Raw genomic sequence first — 22,828 nt, forward strand, 5'->3', positions numbered from 1 at the left:
ATCAGATAGATAACAGATTATACCCATGTGTTTGTAGCATACTCATGAGATATCCTCAGTAATTGGTGAGCAGCATTTGTGTAGCTATTGTAAAGAATGATGAGTACTGTTACAGTATATGTAACAATACTAATCAAGACAGCGCATAGAAGTTACTATCGATATATGTGCAGCACAGCATACACTAGGAGAGCGATACCGCAATGTGTACAGTACATTAGAATGGTAATTGGGACAGTGAACAGATTTATTTATGTATTGATCACTGCATTAAGTATGAAGCAGAGCATGTATAAATGGAATGATGTCCTTTAATGACACTATTGACTCAGATATCCTCAGTAATTGGTGAGCAGCGTCAGTGTAGCTGTTGTAGAGAATGATGAGTACTGTATAGAAGAATTCTAATCGAGACAGCGCATAGAACTATCTACAGATTTCTCATCGCAATATATGTACAGCACAGCATACACTAGAAAAGCGATACCGCAGTGTGAACAAATAGACCTTGTCCTGAATACGGTACATTAGAATGGATAATTGGGACAGTGAACAGATTTATGTATTGATTGCTGCATTAAATATACAGCAGAGCATCTATAAATGGAGGGATGTCCTTTAATTACATTATTGACTAATTAACCATGCCACGCCCTCCCGGATTAGTGGGAATAGTTCATCATTAACGTGGGTGTGTGAGCGCGCTGCCGCGAGAGGACGCCATGTTATGCAACCATGGTAACGAGCACAAGCGGATTATGTAAGGATCCGAGCGGATCATCAGGATTAATATAAATATAGGTAACCGAGCATGCGACACGAGTGTGAACAGAATACTACAAGCGAGTATGGAAAAACCGTAAATTTCACAACAATGAATACAGAGATTTGGTCCCACCCTTCTGTTGCATCCCACCCTCAGGGTGGGTGGGATGCAAGGCGTTGGCACGTCAGCGTTTCGGAGCTGACATACAACGCTGCAGTGGGTTGCCATAGTAACCAATAAAAGCTGCCGAGGGACGTGTGTTCACGCGGGTCTCCTCTGCAAGCTTTGCTACAGATGTGGACCGCCCCGGTAAGCACAGAGATAGCATGTACGAATGATCGGTCCAAATAGATATACAAACTGTAAGATATACTGACAGCTTTGTTGCAGGTTACCACACTTGTCAAGAGACACTGGTTTCAAATATATTGAAGAAAGATCACGTAAATTTTAAATTGAGGGACTCTGGTGCCAAGGTAGGAGTTCAACCACTGTAGCACAGAAAAACGTGATTGACTTGTATATAGAGTTAGATATAACAAGGATGATGAGACTGATTGTTTTATTTTATTTTCTCCCTATGTGAACACGGGATACGCTTTAACACATAATGGTATATATTGCATGTCTTGGTATGATGTTAATGTATTATTTGTTGTGTGCCACTATTGCATAATATGTAACATGTGTAGCCCTGAAGATGGTGCTTTACACCGAAATGCATTGGCTGAATTGTTATACATAGACCACAGAGTCTTTCTGCCTAAATCGCTGTGTGAATTAAGAACAATCTGGCAATTTTACATGAAGGACTCTGAGAAAAACCCTGGGAGGAGAGTATACCAGGCAAATGCAAATTGCGAGTGTGTTCTTACCAGGAGGCCCTGGCAGGAAAGTGTACCAGGCAGTGTGAAGTTCAACAGTGCATATTATGCAAGCATTCAAGGAGGTCCTGAGAAGGATATATATCAGGACTGGCAAAACACTGTACAAACATATTAAGAGAGAGAGAAAACCTAGAAGGAGCATATACAAGGTATACTCTCCTGCCAGGACAGCAGACAAAGCATTGTGTGTGCCAGTTGTGTTGTTGGGCAAGAGAAACCTAATCAACTGATATCCTTGAAACTTAAAGCAGAGTGGAGACAAATCCAGCAGAAGGGAACCACCCTCTGAAACAAGGAACTTTTGTTTTGGACACTTATGCACACCTCAAGGCCAAGGACATTACCCCCTTTCACCTTAGAGTTTATTTTGTAGAATGTGAGGGTCAGAATAGAACTCTGGGCACTGGACAGAATCGAAATCTGGGCACTGGGCACTTTGAACATTCTGACATCGACAGACACTTAGTTTTGGTTTTAGGTAGGGAAACGTCTCTAGCACAGGGACAGAGAGGCATTTCCCCACCCCCTTTTATTTTAATGAAACTCTTTGACCAGAACCATGACTCAATTGTGGCCGAGTTTCATTCCTGACTCCTCATAAGAGAGAGAAACTAAGTACTTCTCGGCACCTGCAATGGCCAGATGGAACGAGGAGGCGGATGGGCCCGGTAGACCACTGGCGAAGCTTGTGCGATCAGAAGTGGCTAATGATACCCCCCTAATAGTCAGAAATGACTGTACGGAGCACACTGTGATGTTGGAGGCCTTCCTGCAATTTTGTATGCCCCTATATACCGCCCGACGTGGAAAATCCAAGGCAGAGAACTTGGCATATCTGGATGCGCTCTTGACATTGCTGTTATCAAGGGTAGCTCTGCAGAGGGTGGATGGTCCATTCACTCTGGTGGAGATTATTGCAGACATAGATTTACTGCCTAATGCACCTGGGTCAGATTGTATACTGGCTGAATTCTCCAAGAAATATAAGCAGATATTGGACCCATATCTTTTGCAGTTGTGGGAGGAATAACTTGGGGTGGGGTCTCTTCCGTCGAGCTTACGGGAGGCCATAATCACACTGTTGCTTAAATCAGGGAAGCCGCCAGAGACCAGGAGGTCATATGCCCACTTTTAACATGTATATGAAAATGTTTGCACAGGTCCTGGCCTTAGGCCTCCTGCCTTGCATGCTCTACTTAATCCATCCTGATCAATCAGGCTTTATATCCATGCAGTCCACGTCCCTTAATCTCAGATGCCTGTTTAATGTAATGGCAGAAGTTAGCCCTGAAGCCTCGGCCACGGTTGTAATGCTTGATGCTGAGAAGGCGCTTGACCCTGTGGCGTGGGGGTACCTTTTTGATGTAATAGAACAGTACAGGTTTGGCCCTTTTATAGTATTGTGTGTGAAGCTGCTATATAGTCAACCGACGGGCAGGTTGTGGGTTAGTTGGGGCCTATCGTAAGCACTTTCACTGTGTAGAGGCACCCGACAGGGCTGTCTATTTTCACCCCTATTCTTTGCAGTGGTCATAGAACCAATCGCTTACCTGTTAGGTCATAAACATGGGCTTAGGGGGATCAGGCTGAGTGGACTGCCGGACATAGTTTTGCTATACGCTGATGATGTACTCGTATATGTGAGGGACCCGATGACCAATCTACAGCCAATCTTGGACGATGTGGTCAAGTTTGTTGAATATTCTGGGCTAATGATTAATGGAGCTCTTTCCCCTCAAGGAGGTTACCACCTGTCTGGTGCAGGATTGGACCTCAAGTAGCCCCCCCCCCCTATGGATAACATAACTAGGGATCATGTTATCCAGGGATAAAGACTCATTATATGCAAGGACTGTGGGGGCGTACTGCGTACAAATCTGGAGCGATGGGCAAAACTACCTATCTCTGTGATGGTCAAAGTGGAGTTACTTAAAATGGTAGTGCTGCCAAAATTATTGTATTACTTTCTAAATGTCCCCTTGGTATTACATAAAACATTCTTCAAAGAGCTGGCTGCATTGATGACCTGTTTCTTGCGGAATCCGGAAGGCGAACGATTGAAGTTAGCGCACATGGCTAGACCCCAATCATAAAGGGGCTTACAGGTGCCAGATTTAGAGATTTATTATCTAGTGTCCCAGGTTAGTTATGTCACATACTGGGGGGAGTGCAGCATTAAATACCTGCATGTTAAGATCGAGAGAAAGTCAGCCAGCCCTATGAGTTTAGAGGCAGTCTTGCTTAGCATATGGTTCATGGATTCATGCCTCATTGATTCTTTGGGGGCTACACTTTGAGCATGCCGTAATGTTCTGAAAGGGCTGGATAGGTAGATCTCCAATATACTCACGGGGCGCCCATCTGGGTTATGCTTGATATGGAGCCTACGTTTGACCAGGGCATAAATCTTTCCTGGTTGCGACGAGGCTTTCAGCAGCTGGGGGAGCTGTTCGTAGATGGAAAATTCATCATTATTCATGAGCTTCAAGGGGGTATGAGAAACATTCCTCTGGAGGGCTCTGACCCCTAAGTGGCGAGTCCTACCAGATTAACCTGCCTTACAGACATGTGTGGATTTCATGTGCTCAGCGCTCCTGAGCTGGAGATTTGTGACATTTTTGTATGAACTCGTTCAGTCGGAAACTAAAGATCTGTCGACCAGGCCCAGAAGGGGGTGGGCACGCAGCATGGGCAGAGATATTGATGATGAGATGTGGCAAACGGCATGCATGCTCACTAAGGAAGTATCGTTCAATTCTAAATTTAGACCAGTACAATTTAAAATTCTGCACAATCTGCACCATGCACCAATGACCCTGTGCAAATTTAGTAAGCCTGCAGGGACCTGCCTGATATGTGAGTCCCCAGACACAGATCACTTTCACGTGTTTTGCTCATGCCTGGAGCTCACTACATACTGGTGGGACATATGTGCAGAGTTGTCCCTGATGGTGGAATTGGAGGTTCCTCTAGATCCCTGCTGGACACTACTCGGTTGCTATTGCACGATGGACAGGGGGAAGAGAACATTTCTTAATATGGCATTCCAGCTGGCCATTAGGGCCATATTGCTGTGCTGGAAAATAGCAGGACTTCAACCTTGAAGGTTTGGTTGGTGGTGTTGATGTGTACCAATGAGAATGAGGAGGTGTATACTTCACTCCAGCCTAATGAGAGCTGGCCTAACGGCATATGAGGATAAATCTGTGCAAATCTGGTAGCACATAGTAGCCATATAAGTTATGTGAAAGAGTTGCAGGCAACATCGTGTATATTTGTGTTTTGACAAACTGATGTGTGGATTGGAAGACCACAAGCTGTATTGTACTGTGCCCAAAAGACTCTGAAAATGTGTACTATGTTATGGGCATCCATGAACAAGATGAATGCTATGCCAAGTAATTAAATAATAAAATTAAAATGTTGTTTAGTAAACATTTTGCAAGCTATGATATAGTAAACGCGCTCCCCAATATTTGAAGTTGGGAATAAAATAACTTCCATGGTGTAAAATAGTAATTGTGATTCCGGGTGGTGTTAATTTGTAGGCATTTAAAAAGGTATTTCATCTCTAAAACAGATTTCTAATGGGTTCTTTCCTCCCACAGATTATTCATCTTAAAAGTACATCCTCCAGGGGGTGCACTGCAGCACCACGTTGAGTCTGCTTGGTGTTCTTGGCATCACTGCCTTTTTTAAAATAAAGGTATTATTTAAAGCGCGGAAATAGCTTGAGAGCAGCAGAACGCTGTACAGAGTGAGGGTAGCCAGCATTTGGCTTGGTATTTTTTTAACAGTAGCGTAGTACTTTAAGGTCTGTGTGTCAGTAGCTGCGTCTATTGGAATTAGTCCTTGGGCAGGTGTTGTTGAACAAGACATGTTTTGAGAGATTTGCCAAATTGGATAATTGTGGGGACATTTCCATGAAGACACGGTGATCGGGTTCCACAGCGTGTGTGCATGAGGAGGATTGTTTGCAGGTCCTCTCTTTGCGGACGAGCTGTGATTCAAGCCGTTTGTTTGATTTTGTGCGGTCCTGAATGTTCATGTCTGCGGGAGCTGCTGAACCCCACAGACCCTCTTATGTGTTTGGTCAACTGCTGATTCTAACTACACCAGAAATTCCAACACCCATGAGGGAAAGGGGAAGTGGAGAAAATAATAAACAGTCTCCTTTTTTCTACTGCAGTGTGAATCAGCAGAGAAGAAACAAGATGAATTCAACTCTGAGACACCATCACTCTATCTTCCTCTTAATAACCTATACCTGTTCTCCCTCCTCGAAGAGCTGGGAGGTGTGGAAAAAATCCAAAGAATAGTGTGGATTTTTCTTAAGATTCTAAAGAGCTTGGATTTCCTCATCCCTGCCCATGGGAAGACTCTTGAATCACAAAAACATTTCTTTTACCAACACTAATTGATTGTTTACAAAACTAAGTATTGACATAAGATTGTCTTTCAGGTTCTCTTTAAGAAATGTTTATTCTTTTTGCTTCCTTGAGTTGATTGTCTACATAAGAGCCTTGGGCTCAGACTGTACACATAGACTCTCAATGTGCAGACAGACATACTAACTCCCTTCCCGATACTATTGTCTCTGACTGTGCAGTTAGGAAAATTCACGGAGACACTGATCTCCCAAAACACTCCCGAAACAAGTGCACCAAAACCGCAGCCACCTGACAAGGCGTCGGTTGAAGACGCTTTACTCTCTTCTAAGTACTGCTTATGTTCGAACCTGAATATCCATGGAGACTCTGGTCTCCCGAAATATGCGCACAAGAACCCTTAGTGTGTCCTTAAATGATGCAACAGTAAGACGCTCATGCTGGGCACATGCGCACTAAAATGCTGTAACTACACTCCTCCAGGCGAAGCCTATGCTGTTCCAGTGTTTGGGTGGCGCTAGTCTCCTGGCTCATGCGCGCCAATGCTCCACTCTTACACACTTTGTTGGCGCATCCTTGAGAGATGCATCTCCACGATCATGCACACATTGAATTACTCCGGTCACTAATCTCAGAAATTACATGCAAGGAGGTTAACTCCTTTTTAGTTCAATTTTCAATGGAATTAATCCCCGAAAACATAGCACACTAACTTACCCTACTAAATACCTAAATTAAGTGATTGTAGAACAAAATTTACCACCACAAGAAGAAATAGAGCGGAGTGTATCGACTGTGTTGCCTGTGTCTGGTGAGTCTTTCTGCCATTGCCACTGCAAGGAGAGGAAAAGGAGGAGCTTTGCCATAAAACACCCGACCCCGCCGGAGCGGAGTGTATCGAGTGTGTTGCCTGTGTCTGGCGAGTCTTTCTGGCATAGCCACTGCAAGGAGAGGAAAAGGAGGAGCTTTGCCATAAAACACCCGACCCCGCCGGAGCGGAGTGTAGCGGAGTGTATCGAGTGTGTTGCCTGTGTCTGGCGAGTCTTTCTGCCATTGCCACCGCAAGGAGAGGAAAAGGAGGAGCTTTGCCATAAAATACCCGACCCCGCCTGAGCGGAGCGTAGCAGAGTGTATCGAGTGTGTTGCCTGTGTCTGGCGAGTCTTTCTGCCATTGCCACTGCAAAGAGAGGAAAAGGAGGAGCTTTGCCATAAAACACCCGACCCCGCCGGAGCGGAGTGTATCGAGTGTGTTGCCTGTGTCTGGCGAGTCTTTCTGCCTTTGGCACTGCAAGTAGAGGAAAAGGAGGAGCTTTGCCATAAAATACCCGACCCCACCGGAGCGGAGCGTAGCAGAGTGTATCGAGTGTGTTGCCTGTGTTCCCTGGTGGTCCTTGGGGGCGTGGACAGTGAGGACAGTGAGGAGTAACATCACACATCACCTCGGAAATTGGCGAGCTGGTAAGAGCGGATTAGCGCAGACTGGAGTGTGCGCTGCTCCAATTAAAAATAGCTGTGGGTGCATGTGAGGCCGGGAGCTTTGCCATAAAATACCCGACCCCACCGGAGCGGAGCGTAGCGGAGTGTATCGAGTGTGTTGCCTGTGTTCCCTGGTGGTCCTTGGGGGCGTGGACAGTGAGGACAGTGAGGAGTAACATCACACATCACCTCGGAAATTGGCGAGCTGGTAAGAGTGGATTAGCGCAGACTGGAGCGTGCGCTGCTCCAATTAAAAATAGCTGTGGGTGCATGTGAGGCCGGGAGTCCGCAGAATGAGGACAGTGGCAACGGCGAACACCCGTGCTCAAGCGAAGCGTAGCGTGGCATCTGTAAATGCTAATACAAATGTACCTATCCTGCACGCCGCTGCGGCGAGGATCCCGCAAGGGGAAATTAGAGACTCTGTCCCGCCTGTTGCACCTCTCCCCCCCTCAGTACCGCAATCTTCATCTATAACCCCTGTTGGTACAGACAGAAACAAATAGTAGGGAGAAGGGAGGAGGTGTAGGAATAAACAGAACAGCGACCGAAGTATGTGATGGAAGGGGGGTCAATGAAAACACGAGTAAGCTTGGTAGTGTGAGCGAGGAAGAAGCAGAGGTTGGGGTTGATGAGGGCGCCGCGAGTGAACAACAAACACGTAAACACTCACACCCAACACAAGCCGAGGATGTGATGGTAAAGGAGATATCGGCGGTAGTTGTGAGTGACAATGCAGGTTCTGTGAAGGAAAGATGCATTGTAATGGTACATCATGCACCGGCGCTGAGTAACATCCCCCCCTCTCGCCAGCTACTAATCCCCTCTCAGCTCGAACTGTGTGTCCGACCATGTGTAGATCTACTGGGTGAGGCCGAAACTTATAAGAGGGGTACACCCGATCGGGGCGCCTCGACAGGTACTCATCTGAATCATAATGTTAGTGTAAAGCATACGGAGAAAATGCAAAAAGACAGGAAATAGGATCTAATTCTGGCAAACGAAGCTCAGGTCAGAGATGCTGGAAATAATATCCAACCAGCAGCAATGACAAATAATACGGAAAGTCCTATAGAGGAGCAAGCGTCCTCGAGGCTCCTACAAGCGAGGCCGGAGGTGACAGTCCCAAGGATGGTGAGTTGCTACAAGGATCCTCTTCAATATGTGCATCAACTATGGAGAATATATCAAATTCAGGGCCATCTTTAAAAATGTTGGCATGGACTAGAGTTGCAGCAATGCACAAGCCAGAACCCAAAACTCTAAAAACAGCGAACACGATCGCTACACCACCATTCCTGAATGAAACAGGGCCCAGGTCTCCCTCTACAAATAATGATGAAGACCACAAATCCGGTAGAGACAATGCTAGAGATAAATGAGGACTGGACAAGACCTGAGGTCTGGAATGAAAGAACTGCTGAGCCAAACTCTCCTAAGATAATACCCCGAAGAGATTCCTTGGGGATCGCTGATCAACTGCTGAAAGATCCAGCAGCGATGAATTCCAAAATAACGCAACCACGAAAGCCCTCCCGAGCAAACTCAAGCGAGAAAACAACGCCACAAGTTGGGTGGCTATCAAACAAGGACCGGAACATTGCTGACGTCTTGAGACTTGAAGCAAATACACCAACATTTGAGACGAGAAATGATGAAATTGTAGTTTCTCAAAAGAGAGGTAGAAGAAACATAAGCTCTGATAGCGAAACAGAAGGCTTGTCCAAACGATTTAAAGGGAGATTCGGGGAGAACGGATCCCCTCTGCTCAAATGGCCAAGAGAGCATATTGAGAGCCAGTCAACCTCTGAGTCTGAGTGTGAAGACAAGACACCACGCGTACACAAAGCGAGTCACCAGCCGAGTCGAGCATCAAATTCTAGTGAAGTAAAAATCTCTCAAGACAGCGCCGCCCTCTTAGAGTTGGTTGTTGCAAAATTAAGTCTGATTTTGATGCCACGACAATAGCTGTGGCGCCTTTGATGAAGTTGTATGAGAATCTAAATGAGAATTGCCATGACCAAACTACGCTAATAGCACTACTCAACTCAAAAATCATAAAACTGGAAGCCGACCTAATGGAAATGACAGCACAGGTCGTTATGACCAGAGGAGGCAACGAAATCTCTTTAACAGCCTTAAAAGAGTCTCTAAAAAATTCAGCGGAAGATAAGAGACTCCTGGCGGAAGTCACAAGACGGGCCTTGACACTGTTACAAAATGAACGTAAAGACAAGGATGTTGCGGTTACCAAATGGCAGCCCAATAAAGAGCTTCCTCCAGTCGCTACAATGTCAGAACTGGGAACAGAGGCTACTGGTGAGAAGCCACTTATTGATAACCAACTCAAAGAGAAAATTGCGAAGAATAAGAAGGCATCTCATCTCAGAATTGCTGCTATGTAAATGAACTCACCATTAGCAAGGTGTCAAGTGTAACCCCCGAGAAAGGACTGAATGAAATGGGCAGTCCAATGAATATGGGTATACAAGCAGTTTCAACTTCCATGACGATACCAGTAAAAGCAAATTCATTGATCACTTCTCAAAGTAAAAGAGAGAACGGAAATGGTGTTAACTCCCCAATAATCGACCTGACTGACCTAGATAAAAGCAATGCTCCCAGCACAGTGAGTGCCGAGATTAGTTCTAAATCACTACCACCAAAAAAGAATGATTCAGAGTGGTTTGATGTATTCGAAAACCCGAAATCGCAAGTGAGCGGTGAAAAACCAAAGAAAGGTCTGAAGGCAGATCAGAAGCGGAGTAATGGTAACAAAAAGACGAAACCTTAGCAAGTACAAAAGAACAAAAAGCCGCGGAACTCAGCGAACTTCTTTAGAAATATCAAAGCACTGAATATTACAGTAAATGACACAGAGCAAATCACAACAAAAAATTAAAATAACAACGAAGATGTTGTGCCAGACGGGGAAACGAAACTTTAGAATCTCAAGCAGCGAATAAAGAATCGCAGCCAGGAACAATCAATAAATCAAAGAATAATAGTGCTCCCCTATTGATAGATGATGATGAGGAAGATTCTGAGGAATTATTGAACCTGTCAATTTACAGCACACCAGTTGACGAAGGCATGGAGAATAAAACCACAACTGAAGTAAATCAAATAAGGGAGGATAAAAGTGGCCAAGGTGAGACCCCAGTTGACTTAACTGGTCCACGGGTGCCAATACAAGAACATGAGAAAGTGCGAGACGACCATCTCAGAGGTAAAAGAGTGGTCTCTTGGCCTCGATTACCAATGAAAACAAACCCTACAAAAGAAAAAGAAAGTGCAAAACTTCAAGAAACCCAAGTCTTCTACACGCTTGAGGAAAAACGTGTGATGAGCATGCTGAAAGCGAATAGTGGGGTGTTGTTCCCGGTAGAAGCACAGATCAAAACAAAGGAGGCTCCTCCAAAACACAATTTAAACCTAGAGCCATTGAAAGTGATCCCGAGCTCTGCTACTAAATTAGATGGGGCTAAGAGTGAAAAGCCAAATAAATCCAACCAGCAGCAGCACCCCATCCCCAATTCCAACCTTAAGACGCCAGTAAGACTCCAACCTTTCAGAATACTGGTGGAAAAGATTGAATCCAGAAATAGTGATGCTCCACTAAACAGGTACACTATATTGCAGATATTCCAAAAAATCCCGGTTTTAAAAAGTATAAAAAGTGCACAAATCAATCGGGTTGAAATTATAACAGACGCAATCCAGGCATTTGTCTTGCTACACATCACGGACAAGAAAGATGTGGAACTGGTCATGATGTGCGAAAGGCAGTTGTGGGAGGCTGGCTACCAAATTGATGAGGTGGACAACGCTCTGGTGAGAGTTGAGCCTGATAAATTAAAGGGAAAAAAAGTGGCAACAGAAAAAAGAAAGGGATGCCCGGTGAACAGCCCTGCAATAGCATGTGTCAGTGATGAGGCTCGGAGAAACGATGAAACACAATCAAGGGAAGGAGATGAGAATTCAGCTTGCCCATTGAATGATACAAGATTGAATGAAATTAAAATAACTATAGAGAATTGGCAGGACAATAAATCGGCAGAGTTTCTGAATGAAGACTCGAACATCCGGGAAGACAAGGGAACAAGATGGGCATGGTTGGCAAAAAGTTTAAATGGCTCAACGAAGAGTTAATGCCAGGAGAAAGTGATAAAGTTAGTGATAGCCTCTTGGAACACGAGAGGCTTTTCTCACCTTTTGAATTCTACACCCGAAAGTTTAGGAAAGGCTGATTTGATATGCCTGCAGGAAACGTGGCTCGCGAATATACCTTATGTGGAGGGCTTTGATGTTGCAATAAATCCAGCTATTAGAATGACCAAAGGACGTCCAATGTCGGGCCAATTAACCCTAATTAAAAGAAAATGCGGTATGAGAATCAAATCAGCTTTAAATATTTCACCATTTGTGCAGAACATTTGTGTAGAACCTGCAAGCCATTCAGAGCTGAAGGTGCAGGTGATTCACCTTCTAAACGTCTACTGGAACACAACGCCGAAAACACACCAAAATTTCGAAGATGATCTCCTAGACGCAATCGACAACATCATAATTGATGACCCAGAAGCTAGGTTGATTGTGTGTGGAGACTTTAACATGAAAATAATAGAACTTGACCAACCAATGGCTGCTGCGAACTCCAAAGAAAGATATAACGGTGAATGCTGGTTAAAAGAAATGTCATATAGGAGTCTGACAATGTTGAATGGAACAACACGTGGAGATATCCCAGCTAAGCCAACCTGGGAAAGAGGTGGTCAAAAATCTATATTAGATTACATCTTTGTATCGAACAATCTGGTGCAAGATATAATCTCATTCGAGGTGAACAGGTCAAACAAAAAGTGACCATAATATTGTGGTTATGGAATGGAAGATGAACAAACCTGCTCAGAGGAAACAATGGAGACAAGGAGTGTCGTTGGTCCCAGGGCGGAACACATTGCGACTTAGAAATGCTGACATATTGGCGGTGACAGAAACTCTGAAACAGTACCAGGAACAGGGTTGGTCTGATCTAATTGAATACCAGCGGTTCTTAGAGATTTATAAAACTCAAAAGGGCAACCATATGACTAAACCTGGGTACCAAAACCATCAATACGATCCTGATGTTGCGAGAAGAAAGAGAGTTGAGGAGATTCATAAGAAGAATTGGTGCTGCAAACCTAAGGAATGACAATAGTCAAGTTAAAAAGGCAAAGAATAAATACATCAATTGGTGTCAACAGCATCGGGCTATAATGGAACAACGAGATGCCGAGCTAATGCTGAAGGCTCTAAACCAAAGAAACTCCAAAGGCTTTTGGGCTATAATAAATGAAGTATCTAATTCCGAAATGGCAATAATATCAAGTATGGTACCTGAAAAAGAGTGGGCAAGTCGCTATGAAAAATTATTCAAAAAGAGAAAAATCCCGAGTACCACAAATTTTCAGTGGAGCGAACCCTGGGAAATCGAAATAGACAGAGAAGACATTCGCGCAACGATTAAAAAAAGCAGTGCCTCGCGCGCAGCCGGGCTGGATGGCTTGTCGAATGCAGACTTAAAAGAGAACATCGACGAGTGGCCAGACTTCTGTGACATATTGTTCCGCTCAATAATTAGAGAAGGAAGGATCCCTGTGTCATGGAAATCTGGGATAATCGTACCCATCTTTAAGAAAGGAATCCGCACGGACCCTGCTAATTATCGGCCAATAGCCCTCTTAGATGTAGTGGGCAAAGTTTTTGCAACACAACTATTGTCGCAACTTACAGCATGGATCCGATAGGAGGAGATGTACGATGACCGACAGTCTGGGTTTGTCAAAGGGGTAGGCTGTGGCGTAAATTTACTAATGCTGAACCTGCTAAAAATTGATGCAATTAGATCTGCCCAAAAATATATATATATCTTGCATTCATTGATATGGCAAATGCATTTGATGGAGTGGATAGAGAAACACTCTGGTACAAACTTATGGAAAGAGGGTGCAATAAAAGCCTTATCCAAGCCATCAAAGAGCTATACTCAGATACTTATATCCAAGTCCGTTTGGACCGAGAAGGAAACTTAACGAACCCCATACCAACAGAGAGGGGTGTAAAACAAGGCTGCCCATTAGGGGCAACCTTGTTTAACTTCTACATATCAGAAGTAGGCACTGCTTTAGCAAATGTTGTGTCATTTCCATTGAGGCTGAACGGAAGTCTGATAAACCATATCATGTATGCGGACGACATGGTGATCTTAGATTGTACACCAATTGGCCTTCAACGAAAATTGACAGCGCTAAGTACCTTTCTGGAAGACCTGGGACTGTAGATTAATGCCACCAAATCGGAAATTTTGGTTCTAGAAAACAAAAGAGGAGGAAAATCCAATAGGTTTAGACAAGGCTGGTCGGTTGGTGAGAAAAAGCTGAACAAAGTCCTATACACAAGGTACCTGGGAACAATCATTAGCTCTAGTATTAACGACGCTCCAATGATGAAAAAACTTCTAAACAGCTGCAAACAACTGACTGCGCAAGGTATGATAATCCAAAAGAAATATGGAAAATGTTCATGTGATCCAGTACCAAAATTCTACCAGAGCAAAGTCTCGCCAATTCTAACCTATGGAGCTGAGAACATGTTTGGGTCCGAATACAAACTATGGTCACAATGCGAAGGCTTTTTCTGGAAGAAAATTCTCCAGATCCCCCAAGGGACGCCAACTGCGAGTGTCCTGTTTGAAGTAGGGATGTCGTCACTTAATGCAAGGATCACTTGGAATAAGCTATCACTATTTAGGAAGACATGTGATGAGGCAAATCTACCTCCTTTCAAAATTTTGAGAGAAGAGATGAATCCAAAGAAATCAGCGCTAAACGAATGGAAACAGTGCAAAGTGATCGTAATCCAACTCGGAACATACGAACAAACTCTTTGGTAAACTCCAGACTATGTGAAAAAGAAATTGTTGGTCGTGATTGGATCGAAATAGCAGAGAAAAGATAGACCCATAAATCCATTGCAAAATCTACCACCAGAAGCAAAAAAACTAAATACGCTTCCAAATTACCCGAGGCTAGCACCTTGCAAGCGTTTAAGACGGTTGTTCCTAAAGTTCTGATTGAATATCTTTGAAACAACAGAAATTCTGAGTCACCGACGGATGATCCCGATAAACAATACAAAATGTAGACTGTGTGCTAAGGACGAGGAAAACTTAAAACACCTTATTCTGTATTGCACGGACCTAAGGATCCAATGTGAGAATTGTCTGGGTAAATTGAGGAGCTCTTACCAGACGTATAATGCTGAAGAATGGTGGAAACATCTGCACATCGGGGAAAGCAAAAAGCTGATGATTGGCATGATGCGATTTTTGGAGCAAATCCAAATACAATTGGAGACCAGATCCCCACATACTTGTAGCGATGCCGCAGAGTGCGAGTGGAAAGAGACTTGATGTTTTAAATGAAAGACTCATAAGATAAGTAGCAGTCTAATTTTTGAGTAAAGTAATATGTGATCATCAGAATGATGAAGGAAAAGGATTGATAAGAAAGATGAATGATTTTAGAGAATAAGAAAAATGCTATGTTGCCAAGTTTTCTTGTCTTTTTCTTTTTTTTTCCCTGTTTATCTGTATCTATTTTCAAAAAGTTTGTATTAACTAAATGAAATAAAAAAAAAAAAAAATAATAAAATTCTGGAAAAACATCTTTTAAAATAAATTAGAGAGCAGAGCTCCTACCAAAGTCTTAGGTTGTCTTGTCCCTAACTCTCCTGAGAGAACTGACTCTCAACTCCTGGATCACCTTCACTTCTTCACTTCTTCACCTGAATAGACCTCAAACTCAGAGCTTACATGAAACAGGACCTTCCTACTTGGGTAAGGACAATTAGGACTGCTTTTAGGGGAGCCAAGTGAACAGCTGGAAACCCTGTCAGGAGCCTGCATTGCTGTCCGGACGTCTTGCAGCGCGATTAATGGTTTGATTTTTGAAAGGGTAGAGATTATGAGCCAAGCTATTTGGGCCTTCTTGGCTGTGTTTCTGGAAGGACAGGATACGGTCAACGGTGAAGCTTATGTTTTTTTCTGAGTTTGAGAGTTATGGATCAAATCCTTCTTGGTGCATATCATTGAGCCATTGTTAGAAAAGTTGTTTTTAGCGGGTGGACCGATGAGAACAAATTCAGTCTTGGGTGGGTTTAGTTTGAGGTAGGCGGTGGACATCCATGTCTGGATAATGGCTAGGTAATCGCTGAGACAAATTATGTCCTGTGCCCTATTTACTCTCATGTACAACTGAGTATCTTCCCTGTATTGATGGATGGCATCTTGGAGGAGAATGCCCAGAGGCTCCATGTAAAGAATAAAAAGGATTGGTGAGAGTATGGAGCCTTGAGATACTCTGCAGGAGACCTGGAGTTTTCAATAAAAAATGTGTTGATTCCGTCACATTGTTCCTGAGTTGCTTGTACCTCAGGGTTGGGTGAGGGTTTGGTGAAATGCGTTACTACTTCAGAGAGGGCTTTGCTCCTGTTTGAGGCTGCCACAATGGTGGTGTAGTAGTAAGCAGCTTTGGCCTCTGTAATCGGAATTCTACGGATTCAGCAGAGAGACTTGAAGTTGTTGAGGCCTCCCGGGTTATGGCTTTTGCGCCACCGTTTCTCTATGGCTCTGATTGACCGTGTGTTGGAGGCTAGCTCGTAAGCGTACCACGGGCAGCTGATTTGGTCTTAGCCCGGCTGGATTTTAGGGGGCATGAATGTCCACCAGTTTCATAGAGTTGCTGAATAAGGCCCGAGACATTCCCTGTGGTGGGGATGTCTGCACATTTTTCTTTTAGCTCATTGACTGGGAAGGTTTTGAATGGGCAGCGTTGAGTGAGGGGGCATTTAGCCGGACCTTTGTGGGCCGTAGTCGAGTGGGTGACTGATAATGGGATGGCGGCGTGGTCAAACCAGTCACGAGGGACCGGGTCAGCACAGGTGCTGCAGGGGGAGGATGTGAGGACTAAGTCTATGGTGTTGCCTTTGTTGTGCGTGAGGGAGTGCACAATTTGCTTAAGATCCATGGAAGCTGTGAGTGAAAAAAGCGTGCTCGTCAGCCTGTGACTCAGGGATGTTAAAACTACAGAGAAAGACATTGTTAGAATGTGCTAATTCGGCAGAGGATAGTAAGTTGGAGATGTCTGCAATGAAACAGTCACTCCTGTGAGGTGGTCTGTAGATGAGGTGAAAGGTGATGTATTCTTCGTGTGATGGAGTAGAGAGAGCCGGCAGGCGAGTGATTCAAACAAGCTTGTTCTGGGAGAGGGGATAGTGAAGCATGGCACCAATCGCTCCGGTGGATGATTGCCACTCCGCCACCTGCCCTTCCTGTCTGATCGGCATGTTGAATGCAGTAGCCTTGGGGTATGAGGATGCCATAAACATGGGGGAAGAATGGAGTAAACCATGTTTCAGTGATGAACAGTGCATCAAGGATGTTGTACGAGATGAGGTCCAGTGATCTCTGCAGCGTGAGCGACTACTGAGCGAGCATTGATTAACATGAGAGGGCATGTGGTCAATAGGTGTTGGATGGGGTAAAGGGCAACATTGATAAGGTGTTGAGATGGATTTCTGAACTCTGTCCTGAAGGGGCAGAGGTTCAGAATGCCAGCCTAGTTTCTTGGAACAGGGTAACCTCTGGACAAGCCAGACCAATCAGGGTAGCGATGGCGGCGGTCAAGACTAGGTCTCAAGAGGGGTGAGGGTGACTTAAGGCCCGCAATGAGCACACAAAGCAAGGGCGCTTACAAATTACGCCAGACAGGTGTTATATTAAAAATATAGACACATTTATTACAAGGCCTTTCTAACATCGACCATAGTAAAGAATCACGGTAAAACTCCAATAAACCAACACATCACAAGCAATACAATATATATATACAAGACCAAGGGGTCTAAGGAATTAGCAGCACGAAATATGCAGACCACCTAGATGGGGAGGAAGTAATCGTTAGACCCAGTTCGACATCAGAGGACACCTAACTAGAAGGAAATCCGAGCCCTACGAAGAGTGGAGCCTTGTGCTCAAAAGTACCTGCACACGCGGGTGCCAACGAGCAAAGGGGAGTCTCTTCAGGGAACTCAGGCAGTTCAGAGAGGTGAACAGAACGATGACGAACAGATCCCCGCTACTCAAGCGCGGCCTCCACTTGTGGGCAGAAGCAGGGCGCGAGTGCGGAAAAGGGTTGCGTTTACGACAGCAATGGAAAGCCACAGGCTCCTGCGATGCAGGCAGACCCAGGCTTCTCCAGTTCCGTTTCGGTACTGGCAGGTTCAGATGTGATCAGCAGGATTTCTCGACGCCGTGTAGATTCCGCGACAGCAGGAGTCAGGGTCGAGGGTGTCCCAAATGCAGCTAACATGCACAGGTTTGCTGCCACAGCAGGGCAACTCGGCAACCGCATGGATTCCGGTCCCAAAGCACACATCTCACTTCAGACCTGGGAACGCCAAGTGTACGATTCATGTGAGAGTGCCGAGGACACAGGATTAGCAGTAAGCCAGACGGCGGTGACAGAGCAAAGTTCCTGTGCAGGCTGGTCAGTCCACTGGATGGCCCAGGGACGCTTCCGAAGGCTTACGTACAGGATTTGGTGAAGATGCCGAGAATAGTTGTTCCCACTATTCTAAAGGGTAGAAGCGCCTTTGCAGACCTTCTCGTTCGATCAGAGGCCGAGTGGGTTTGCAGGACGACAGCAGTACAGGGTGCCAAACCTTCAGCGGGTCACCAGCGATTCCTCGACTCAGCTTCTTAGTTGCAGGATACTTGGCTCCTTATGCTTTGTTCGGGAGAACTCAGGAGATCGACATGGTAGTGGGGTTTTCAGCCTCCTCTTATCCAGAGTTCCCTTCGCGCCAAAACAGAGAGGGCCCAATGGGAGATCCGCTCACAAACACTCACACCATACGTGGACCTATCACGGACCACGGTGGTCCCAGGCATTCAGAACACTCTACACTCACTGGCACCCAGGATGTGTATTGGGAACAGACATCCCAGCCCACATCCTGGAGGCACACACAAGGCATGCAGAAGCCCGCGAAAGCGTTGTGTTTCGCGGGAAAGTGCCTGACCAAATAAGGACTGCCCCGGGTCGGCTCGACCTGGGGGAAGGTGAAGGGGCAAGACGGTCAGCGGACAGGACAAAGAACCTCGTGGCATGGCCATTTTGGAGGCCAGGCCACCCATTTGGGCCAAACGCAGGAAGCGTGGTTAGCAAAAAGGGGTTCAAAACACAAAGAAACGATAGCTGCCACTTTACTGTCCTCCACCTCTCTTCTTCTTTCTCTCCATTTTGCCACTTCTCTCCATTCTCCTTCCTAATCCTCCACCTCATTTCTTCTGTCTTCACCGGCAGCTCTCCTCCATACTTTTCTCCAAACACCCACAATCTGCCTGAAGAGAGTGTCCTTTTCATACCACTCAAACTCTGCATCCTGGGACATCTTAGTATGTGGCACTGCTATGGAGCGTAAATGTGTGCCTGCAGCATTTGGCTGTGTAGTTCAAGCTGATAGGAATCACCTTGTATGCTGAGGCAGACCAAGCTTATATTAGGTATCTTTTATTATTGTTTCCCTGCTCACGTTCTGAAAATCAGACTGCTTACATAGATGCTGTCCTGTTGTTCTTCCCCCGGGCTTCTATTTTTGATTGATTGATTTATTTATTTATAGAGCGCTTGTAGCACAGCAGAGTCTTGCCCAAAAGGAGACATGAGATGAGTTGGGGAACCACTCACAGAGATTTGGGTACATACATGTGCCCTTGTGTTCAATGCTTTGGGCTTGTTTGCTTTGATGAGCCCTGCACTGTGGGGAAAGTTAAGCGCATTCATTTTTCCCTTTCTTTATAGGGGTTTGGTGCAAGTTCTCATTTAGCTACTTTTGAAATGCTTGTTCCATAAACAGGGTTCTTGATGTAGTGCCCATACTTGGGGCTCCATTTAAAGGAACAGGACCATGTTCTAACTTAAGGTGACAAGCCCCTCCCAACCTATCATGAGTATGGTAGAGAAGGCCAGGGTATCCTCCCTGTATTACACCTGGGCCCAGAATTACATTCTCTGTGGCGAATCCACCCTCTACCCCAACGGTCAGGCTGGGCACTTTGCCACCCTCCCATTTGTATCTTCCTTCCCATGTATTTCTCTCTCTCCCTGCTTTCCTGCAGAGGCAGTGCCTGCCTTGATTGGCCTCCCTGGCTTTTCCTCTCTCTCTGCCCAACTCGCTCTGCCTCTATTTTTGTCTTTCTCATTTGCCTGCTATGAGAGGGTCAGGGTATGATCTGTCACGGTGGCTCAGGCACCCCTCCCAACCTAGGGTAGGCGGCCTACCAGGGCAGTGCCAGAGCCAGACCTGCCTCAGAGGTGGTGAGAGGGAGTCGAGAAGGACCCCGCCTAGGGCTCCCCATTATGCATGGAGTCATGTATGTACATTGGTGCCTCTAACTCTGGCCATCAGCCCCTGTCCTGGCAAGGCCTCTTTTTCTAATCTTTCGGGTTTCTACCGAAAGAGTTATCAGTATGCACCATCCTCCTCATACCGCTGGAATGGCTAGTGGACCCTAAGGAGTGACACCTTCCAGAGACCAGTACATGCTACAAGTACCACAATGCACCTGGTTCTAATGGCCAAAACTCATCCCAGTCAGATGGTCGCTTGACTCACTACAGAGGGGAACATTGAAAGGCGCAGTAGAGCTGAAGCCAGCAAGGAGCAGCACAGCAGTGGAGGTGACCGGGAAACATTGCACAAGATCCCCATGGTCAACCACCTGATACAGGAGGGGAACAGAAAACAAAACTAAAGACTGCATGTTAGGCTGGAAGGTTTTGGTGACTAAAAAGGTAGACGGGGCTAAAGATGCTTGCAGAGATTTCGAGGAAGAATCCCAGCCCACAAGGGGAAGAGATGCGAGGAGTTTGGAAAAGACAAGGCAAAGATTGGCTCACAGACACAGCTGGCCTGAGCACACAATGGGAGCTTAGGAGTACCTTCTAGACAGGAAATGGAGGTTTATAAAAGCTCAAGGAAGTCATTCTTCAGTGAAAGATGTTCGGGTGAGGTTGGAGGAGGTGCCAGAGGACAAGAGTAAAGAGAAGAGTATGCAGTAGGTGGAGGAGTGTACTGGCATGTTTGGAGAGTGAAGGTAAGATGTTGGGATTGAGAGAGTCTTTCAGTTTTGTTGTATGTCTGTGTGTGAGTGAGTGAATATGAGAAAGAGTAAAAGAAACGTAAGGTCAGGCGAGAGTAGGATAGGAGACCAGGAAGAGTGGGAGGCAGAGTAAGATCACAAGGAAGGAGAGAAGTCATAGGAGAAGTGAGAGGCAGAGTCAGAGCAGAGCAGAGGGGAGGGGAGTACAGATGGAAGGAGTTAGATGCAGAGTAAGATCAGGAGTGGGGGAAGAGTAGAGATGGAAGTGGTAAGATCAGGAGCAGGAGACTAGATATAAAAGGAGTGAGAGTTGAAGAGGACTAAGGGCCAGAAGATGAGTAGAGAGGAGGAGTTTAGCGAAGAGTAAGAATAGGAATTGCAAGGCCATCTCGAGAGAGAGGAAGGCCACAGCAAGATGATCAGACTACTCCTAGTTAGATCATGTTATAAGTCCCCAACAGAGAGGGATAGATAAAGCTACGGCCTTTAGTCATCCAGCCAGTAGAGCAAGTTTAGACACGAGGTGTACTCCGTCTATAGCAAACCAATCTTACATTAAGTCTTTTCGGAGTAAGGAGCTTGAGTTTGGGAGTTGGGAGCCCCCTTCAGGGTTGAGGGCCAGCGTATAGGGACCAGCCCAAGACTCACAGCGCCATATATCATCATTTAAATAAAACATTAAAACATATTTCCCCTGTCGTGTGGGTAATTGACAACCATGTCCCATTGAAAGTGAAAAGTACCCTAATTGTTAGGACACTCCCGTCCCCTGCACACAACGGCTAAAACAAGCCAAACAGTAGAATAATAGTAAATAATCCACTTTCAAGTTAACTAGTTAAAAAAGATTCATCTGAGCAGTTCATGAACTGTTATGATATTCAATAAATCCCATCTGTAGAGACATGTAAGTAAGAGAAATGCAATGAAAATATCAAATCAACATCTTCTTCATCCAGAAAACGTATTTATGTTTGTGACTTTGATGTCCCTTCTTCAGGAGCAGTTTCAATGATGACAAATCAATTAAGAAAAAATGACTGTAAATCAACTATTTACAGAATTATTTTCCACAAAGTTGTGAAAGTTATATTTATTAATAAAATGTGCTAAGTTGCTTTACCTTCTGGTTCAAGAGATATAAAGAGATATTCTCTATCGTAGTAACATGTAGCGAGTGACAATCATCCTTCCATTATCCTCAATTAGCAAATATAAGCAAAAGTATGTAAATACAAATTCAGTGGAGAAAGAAGTAAGGTGGGTTCTAAACTAATATCACCTATCTGGAAGGATTTCTACCTTATGATGCTGGATTACATTAATCTTCTAAAGGGTAGGATAGAGATGGTTTCTCTGAAAAGATATTTAAAAAAGTAACATGTTAACTTGAATAGTGCTCCTAGTCAAAAGATCAAGGAGCAAGTCAAAGGGATTTGGTTCAAAATATTTACCCTTGTCTCATTGGCTTACTCTGACACGCCTATTTTTATCTTTCTCAGTTCCTGTTTTGTTGTTCCTTGTTTCCTGCCTTGTTCTGGCTTCATATGCAGATTGTACCACACTGTTAATCTTTCTCCACCTCTTCATATTTTGGTCTTCCAGATTGACCACTTGGGTTTTGCCCCTCTGCCCCCTACAGGCCCCCCGCTGGGTTTCTCTATGTATCTGCATGTGTACCTCTCCCCCCACCCCCATGCTTCTCTTTGCTTGCATCTACGCTTGTGTTGTAAATGCCTACCTTTTTGGCCTTCGATTAGTTACAGTTCCTAAGTCTTGTCTTTTCTTCCAGCCGTGCTTGTCTTCGTACTGTTATTGCCAGGATGTTCTGGACAAGCTGATCCACTGTGGCCTGCTTCTGGCAGAGGAGGTGAGTGGGGTACTATAGATAAGTGAGGTGCTATTTGCAGAGCTGGAATGTACATGCGGGTTTTGGGTGAAGGGTTAGATGTTGGCTGCAGATTTATGCACCTTGGAGTGGTGGGTACAATGAAGACCCATTGATCAATGGGTCCCTGCATTCAGCAATGATCCCATTTAGTCACCCTGTAGCCGGCCTTCCAGGACGACCCTTAAAATCCAGTTTGAGGAGCTTATTTGC

General features: G+C 45.1%; 1 protein-coding gene across 1 annotated transcript in view; it reads left to right on the forward strand.

The window, feature by feature from the left end:
• Positions 1–22,828, forward strand: part of GPAT2 (glycerol-3-phosphate acyltransferase 2, mitochondrial) — a 2,680,481-nt gene that overhangs the window by 2,291,709 nt on the left and 365,944 nt on the right. The window contains exon 17 of the mRNA XM_069619102.1: positions 22,520–22,597. Coding sequence (XP_069475203.1) covers positions 22,520–22,597 — 78 coding nt within the window. The remainder of the gene's footprint in view (positions 1–22,519; positions 22,598–22,828) is intronic.

This window comes from Ambystoma mexicanum, chromosome 10, assembly GCF_040938575.1.
Source record: "Ambystoma mexicanum isolate Mex_15411 chromosome 10, UKY_AmexF1_1, whole genome shotgun sequence".
In the NCBI taxonomy this organism is placed as follows: Eukaryota; Metazoa; Chordata; class Amphibia; order Caudata; family Ambystomatidae; genus Ambystoma; species Ambystoma mexicanum.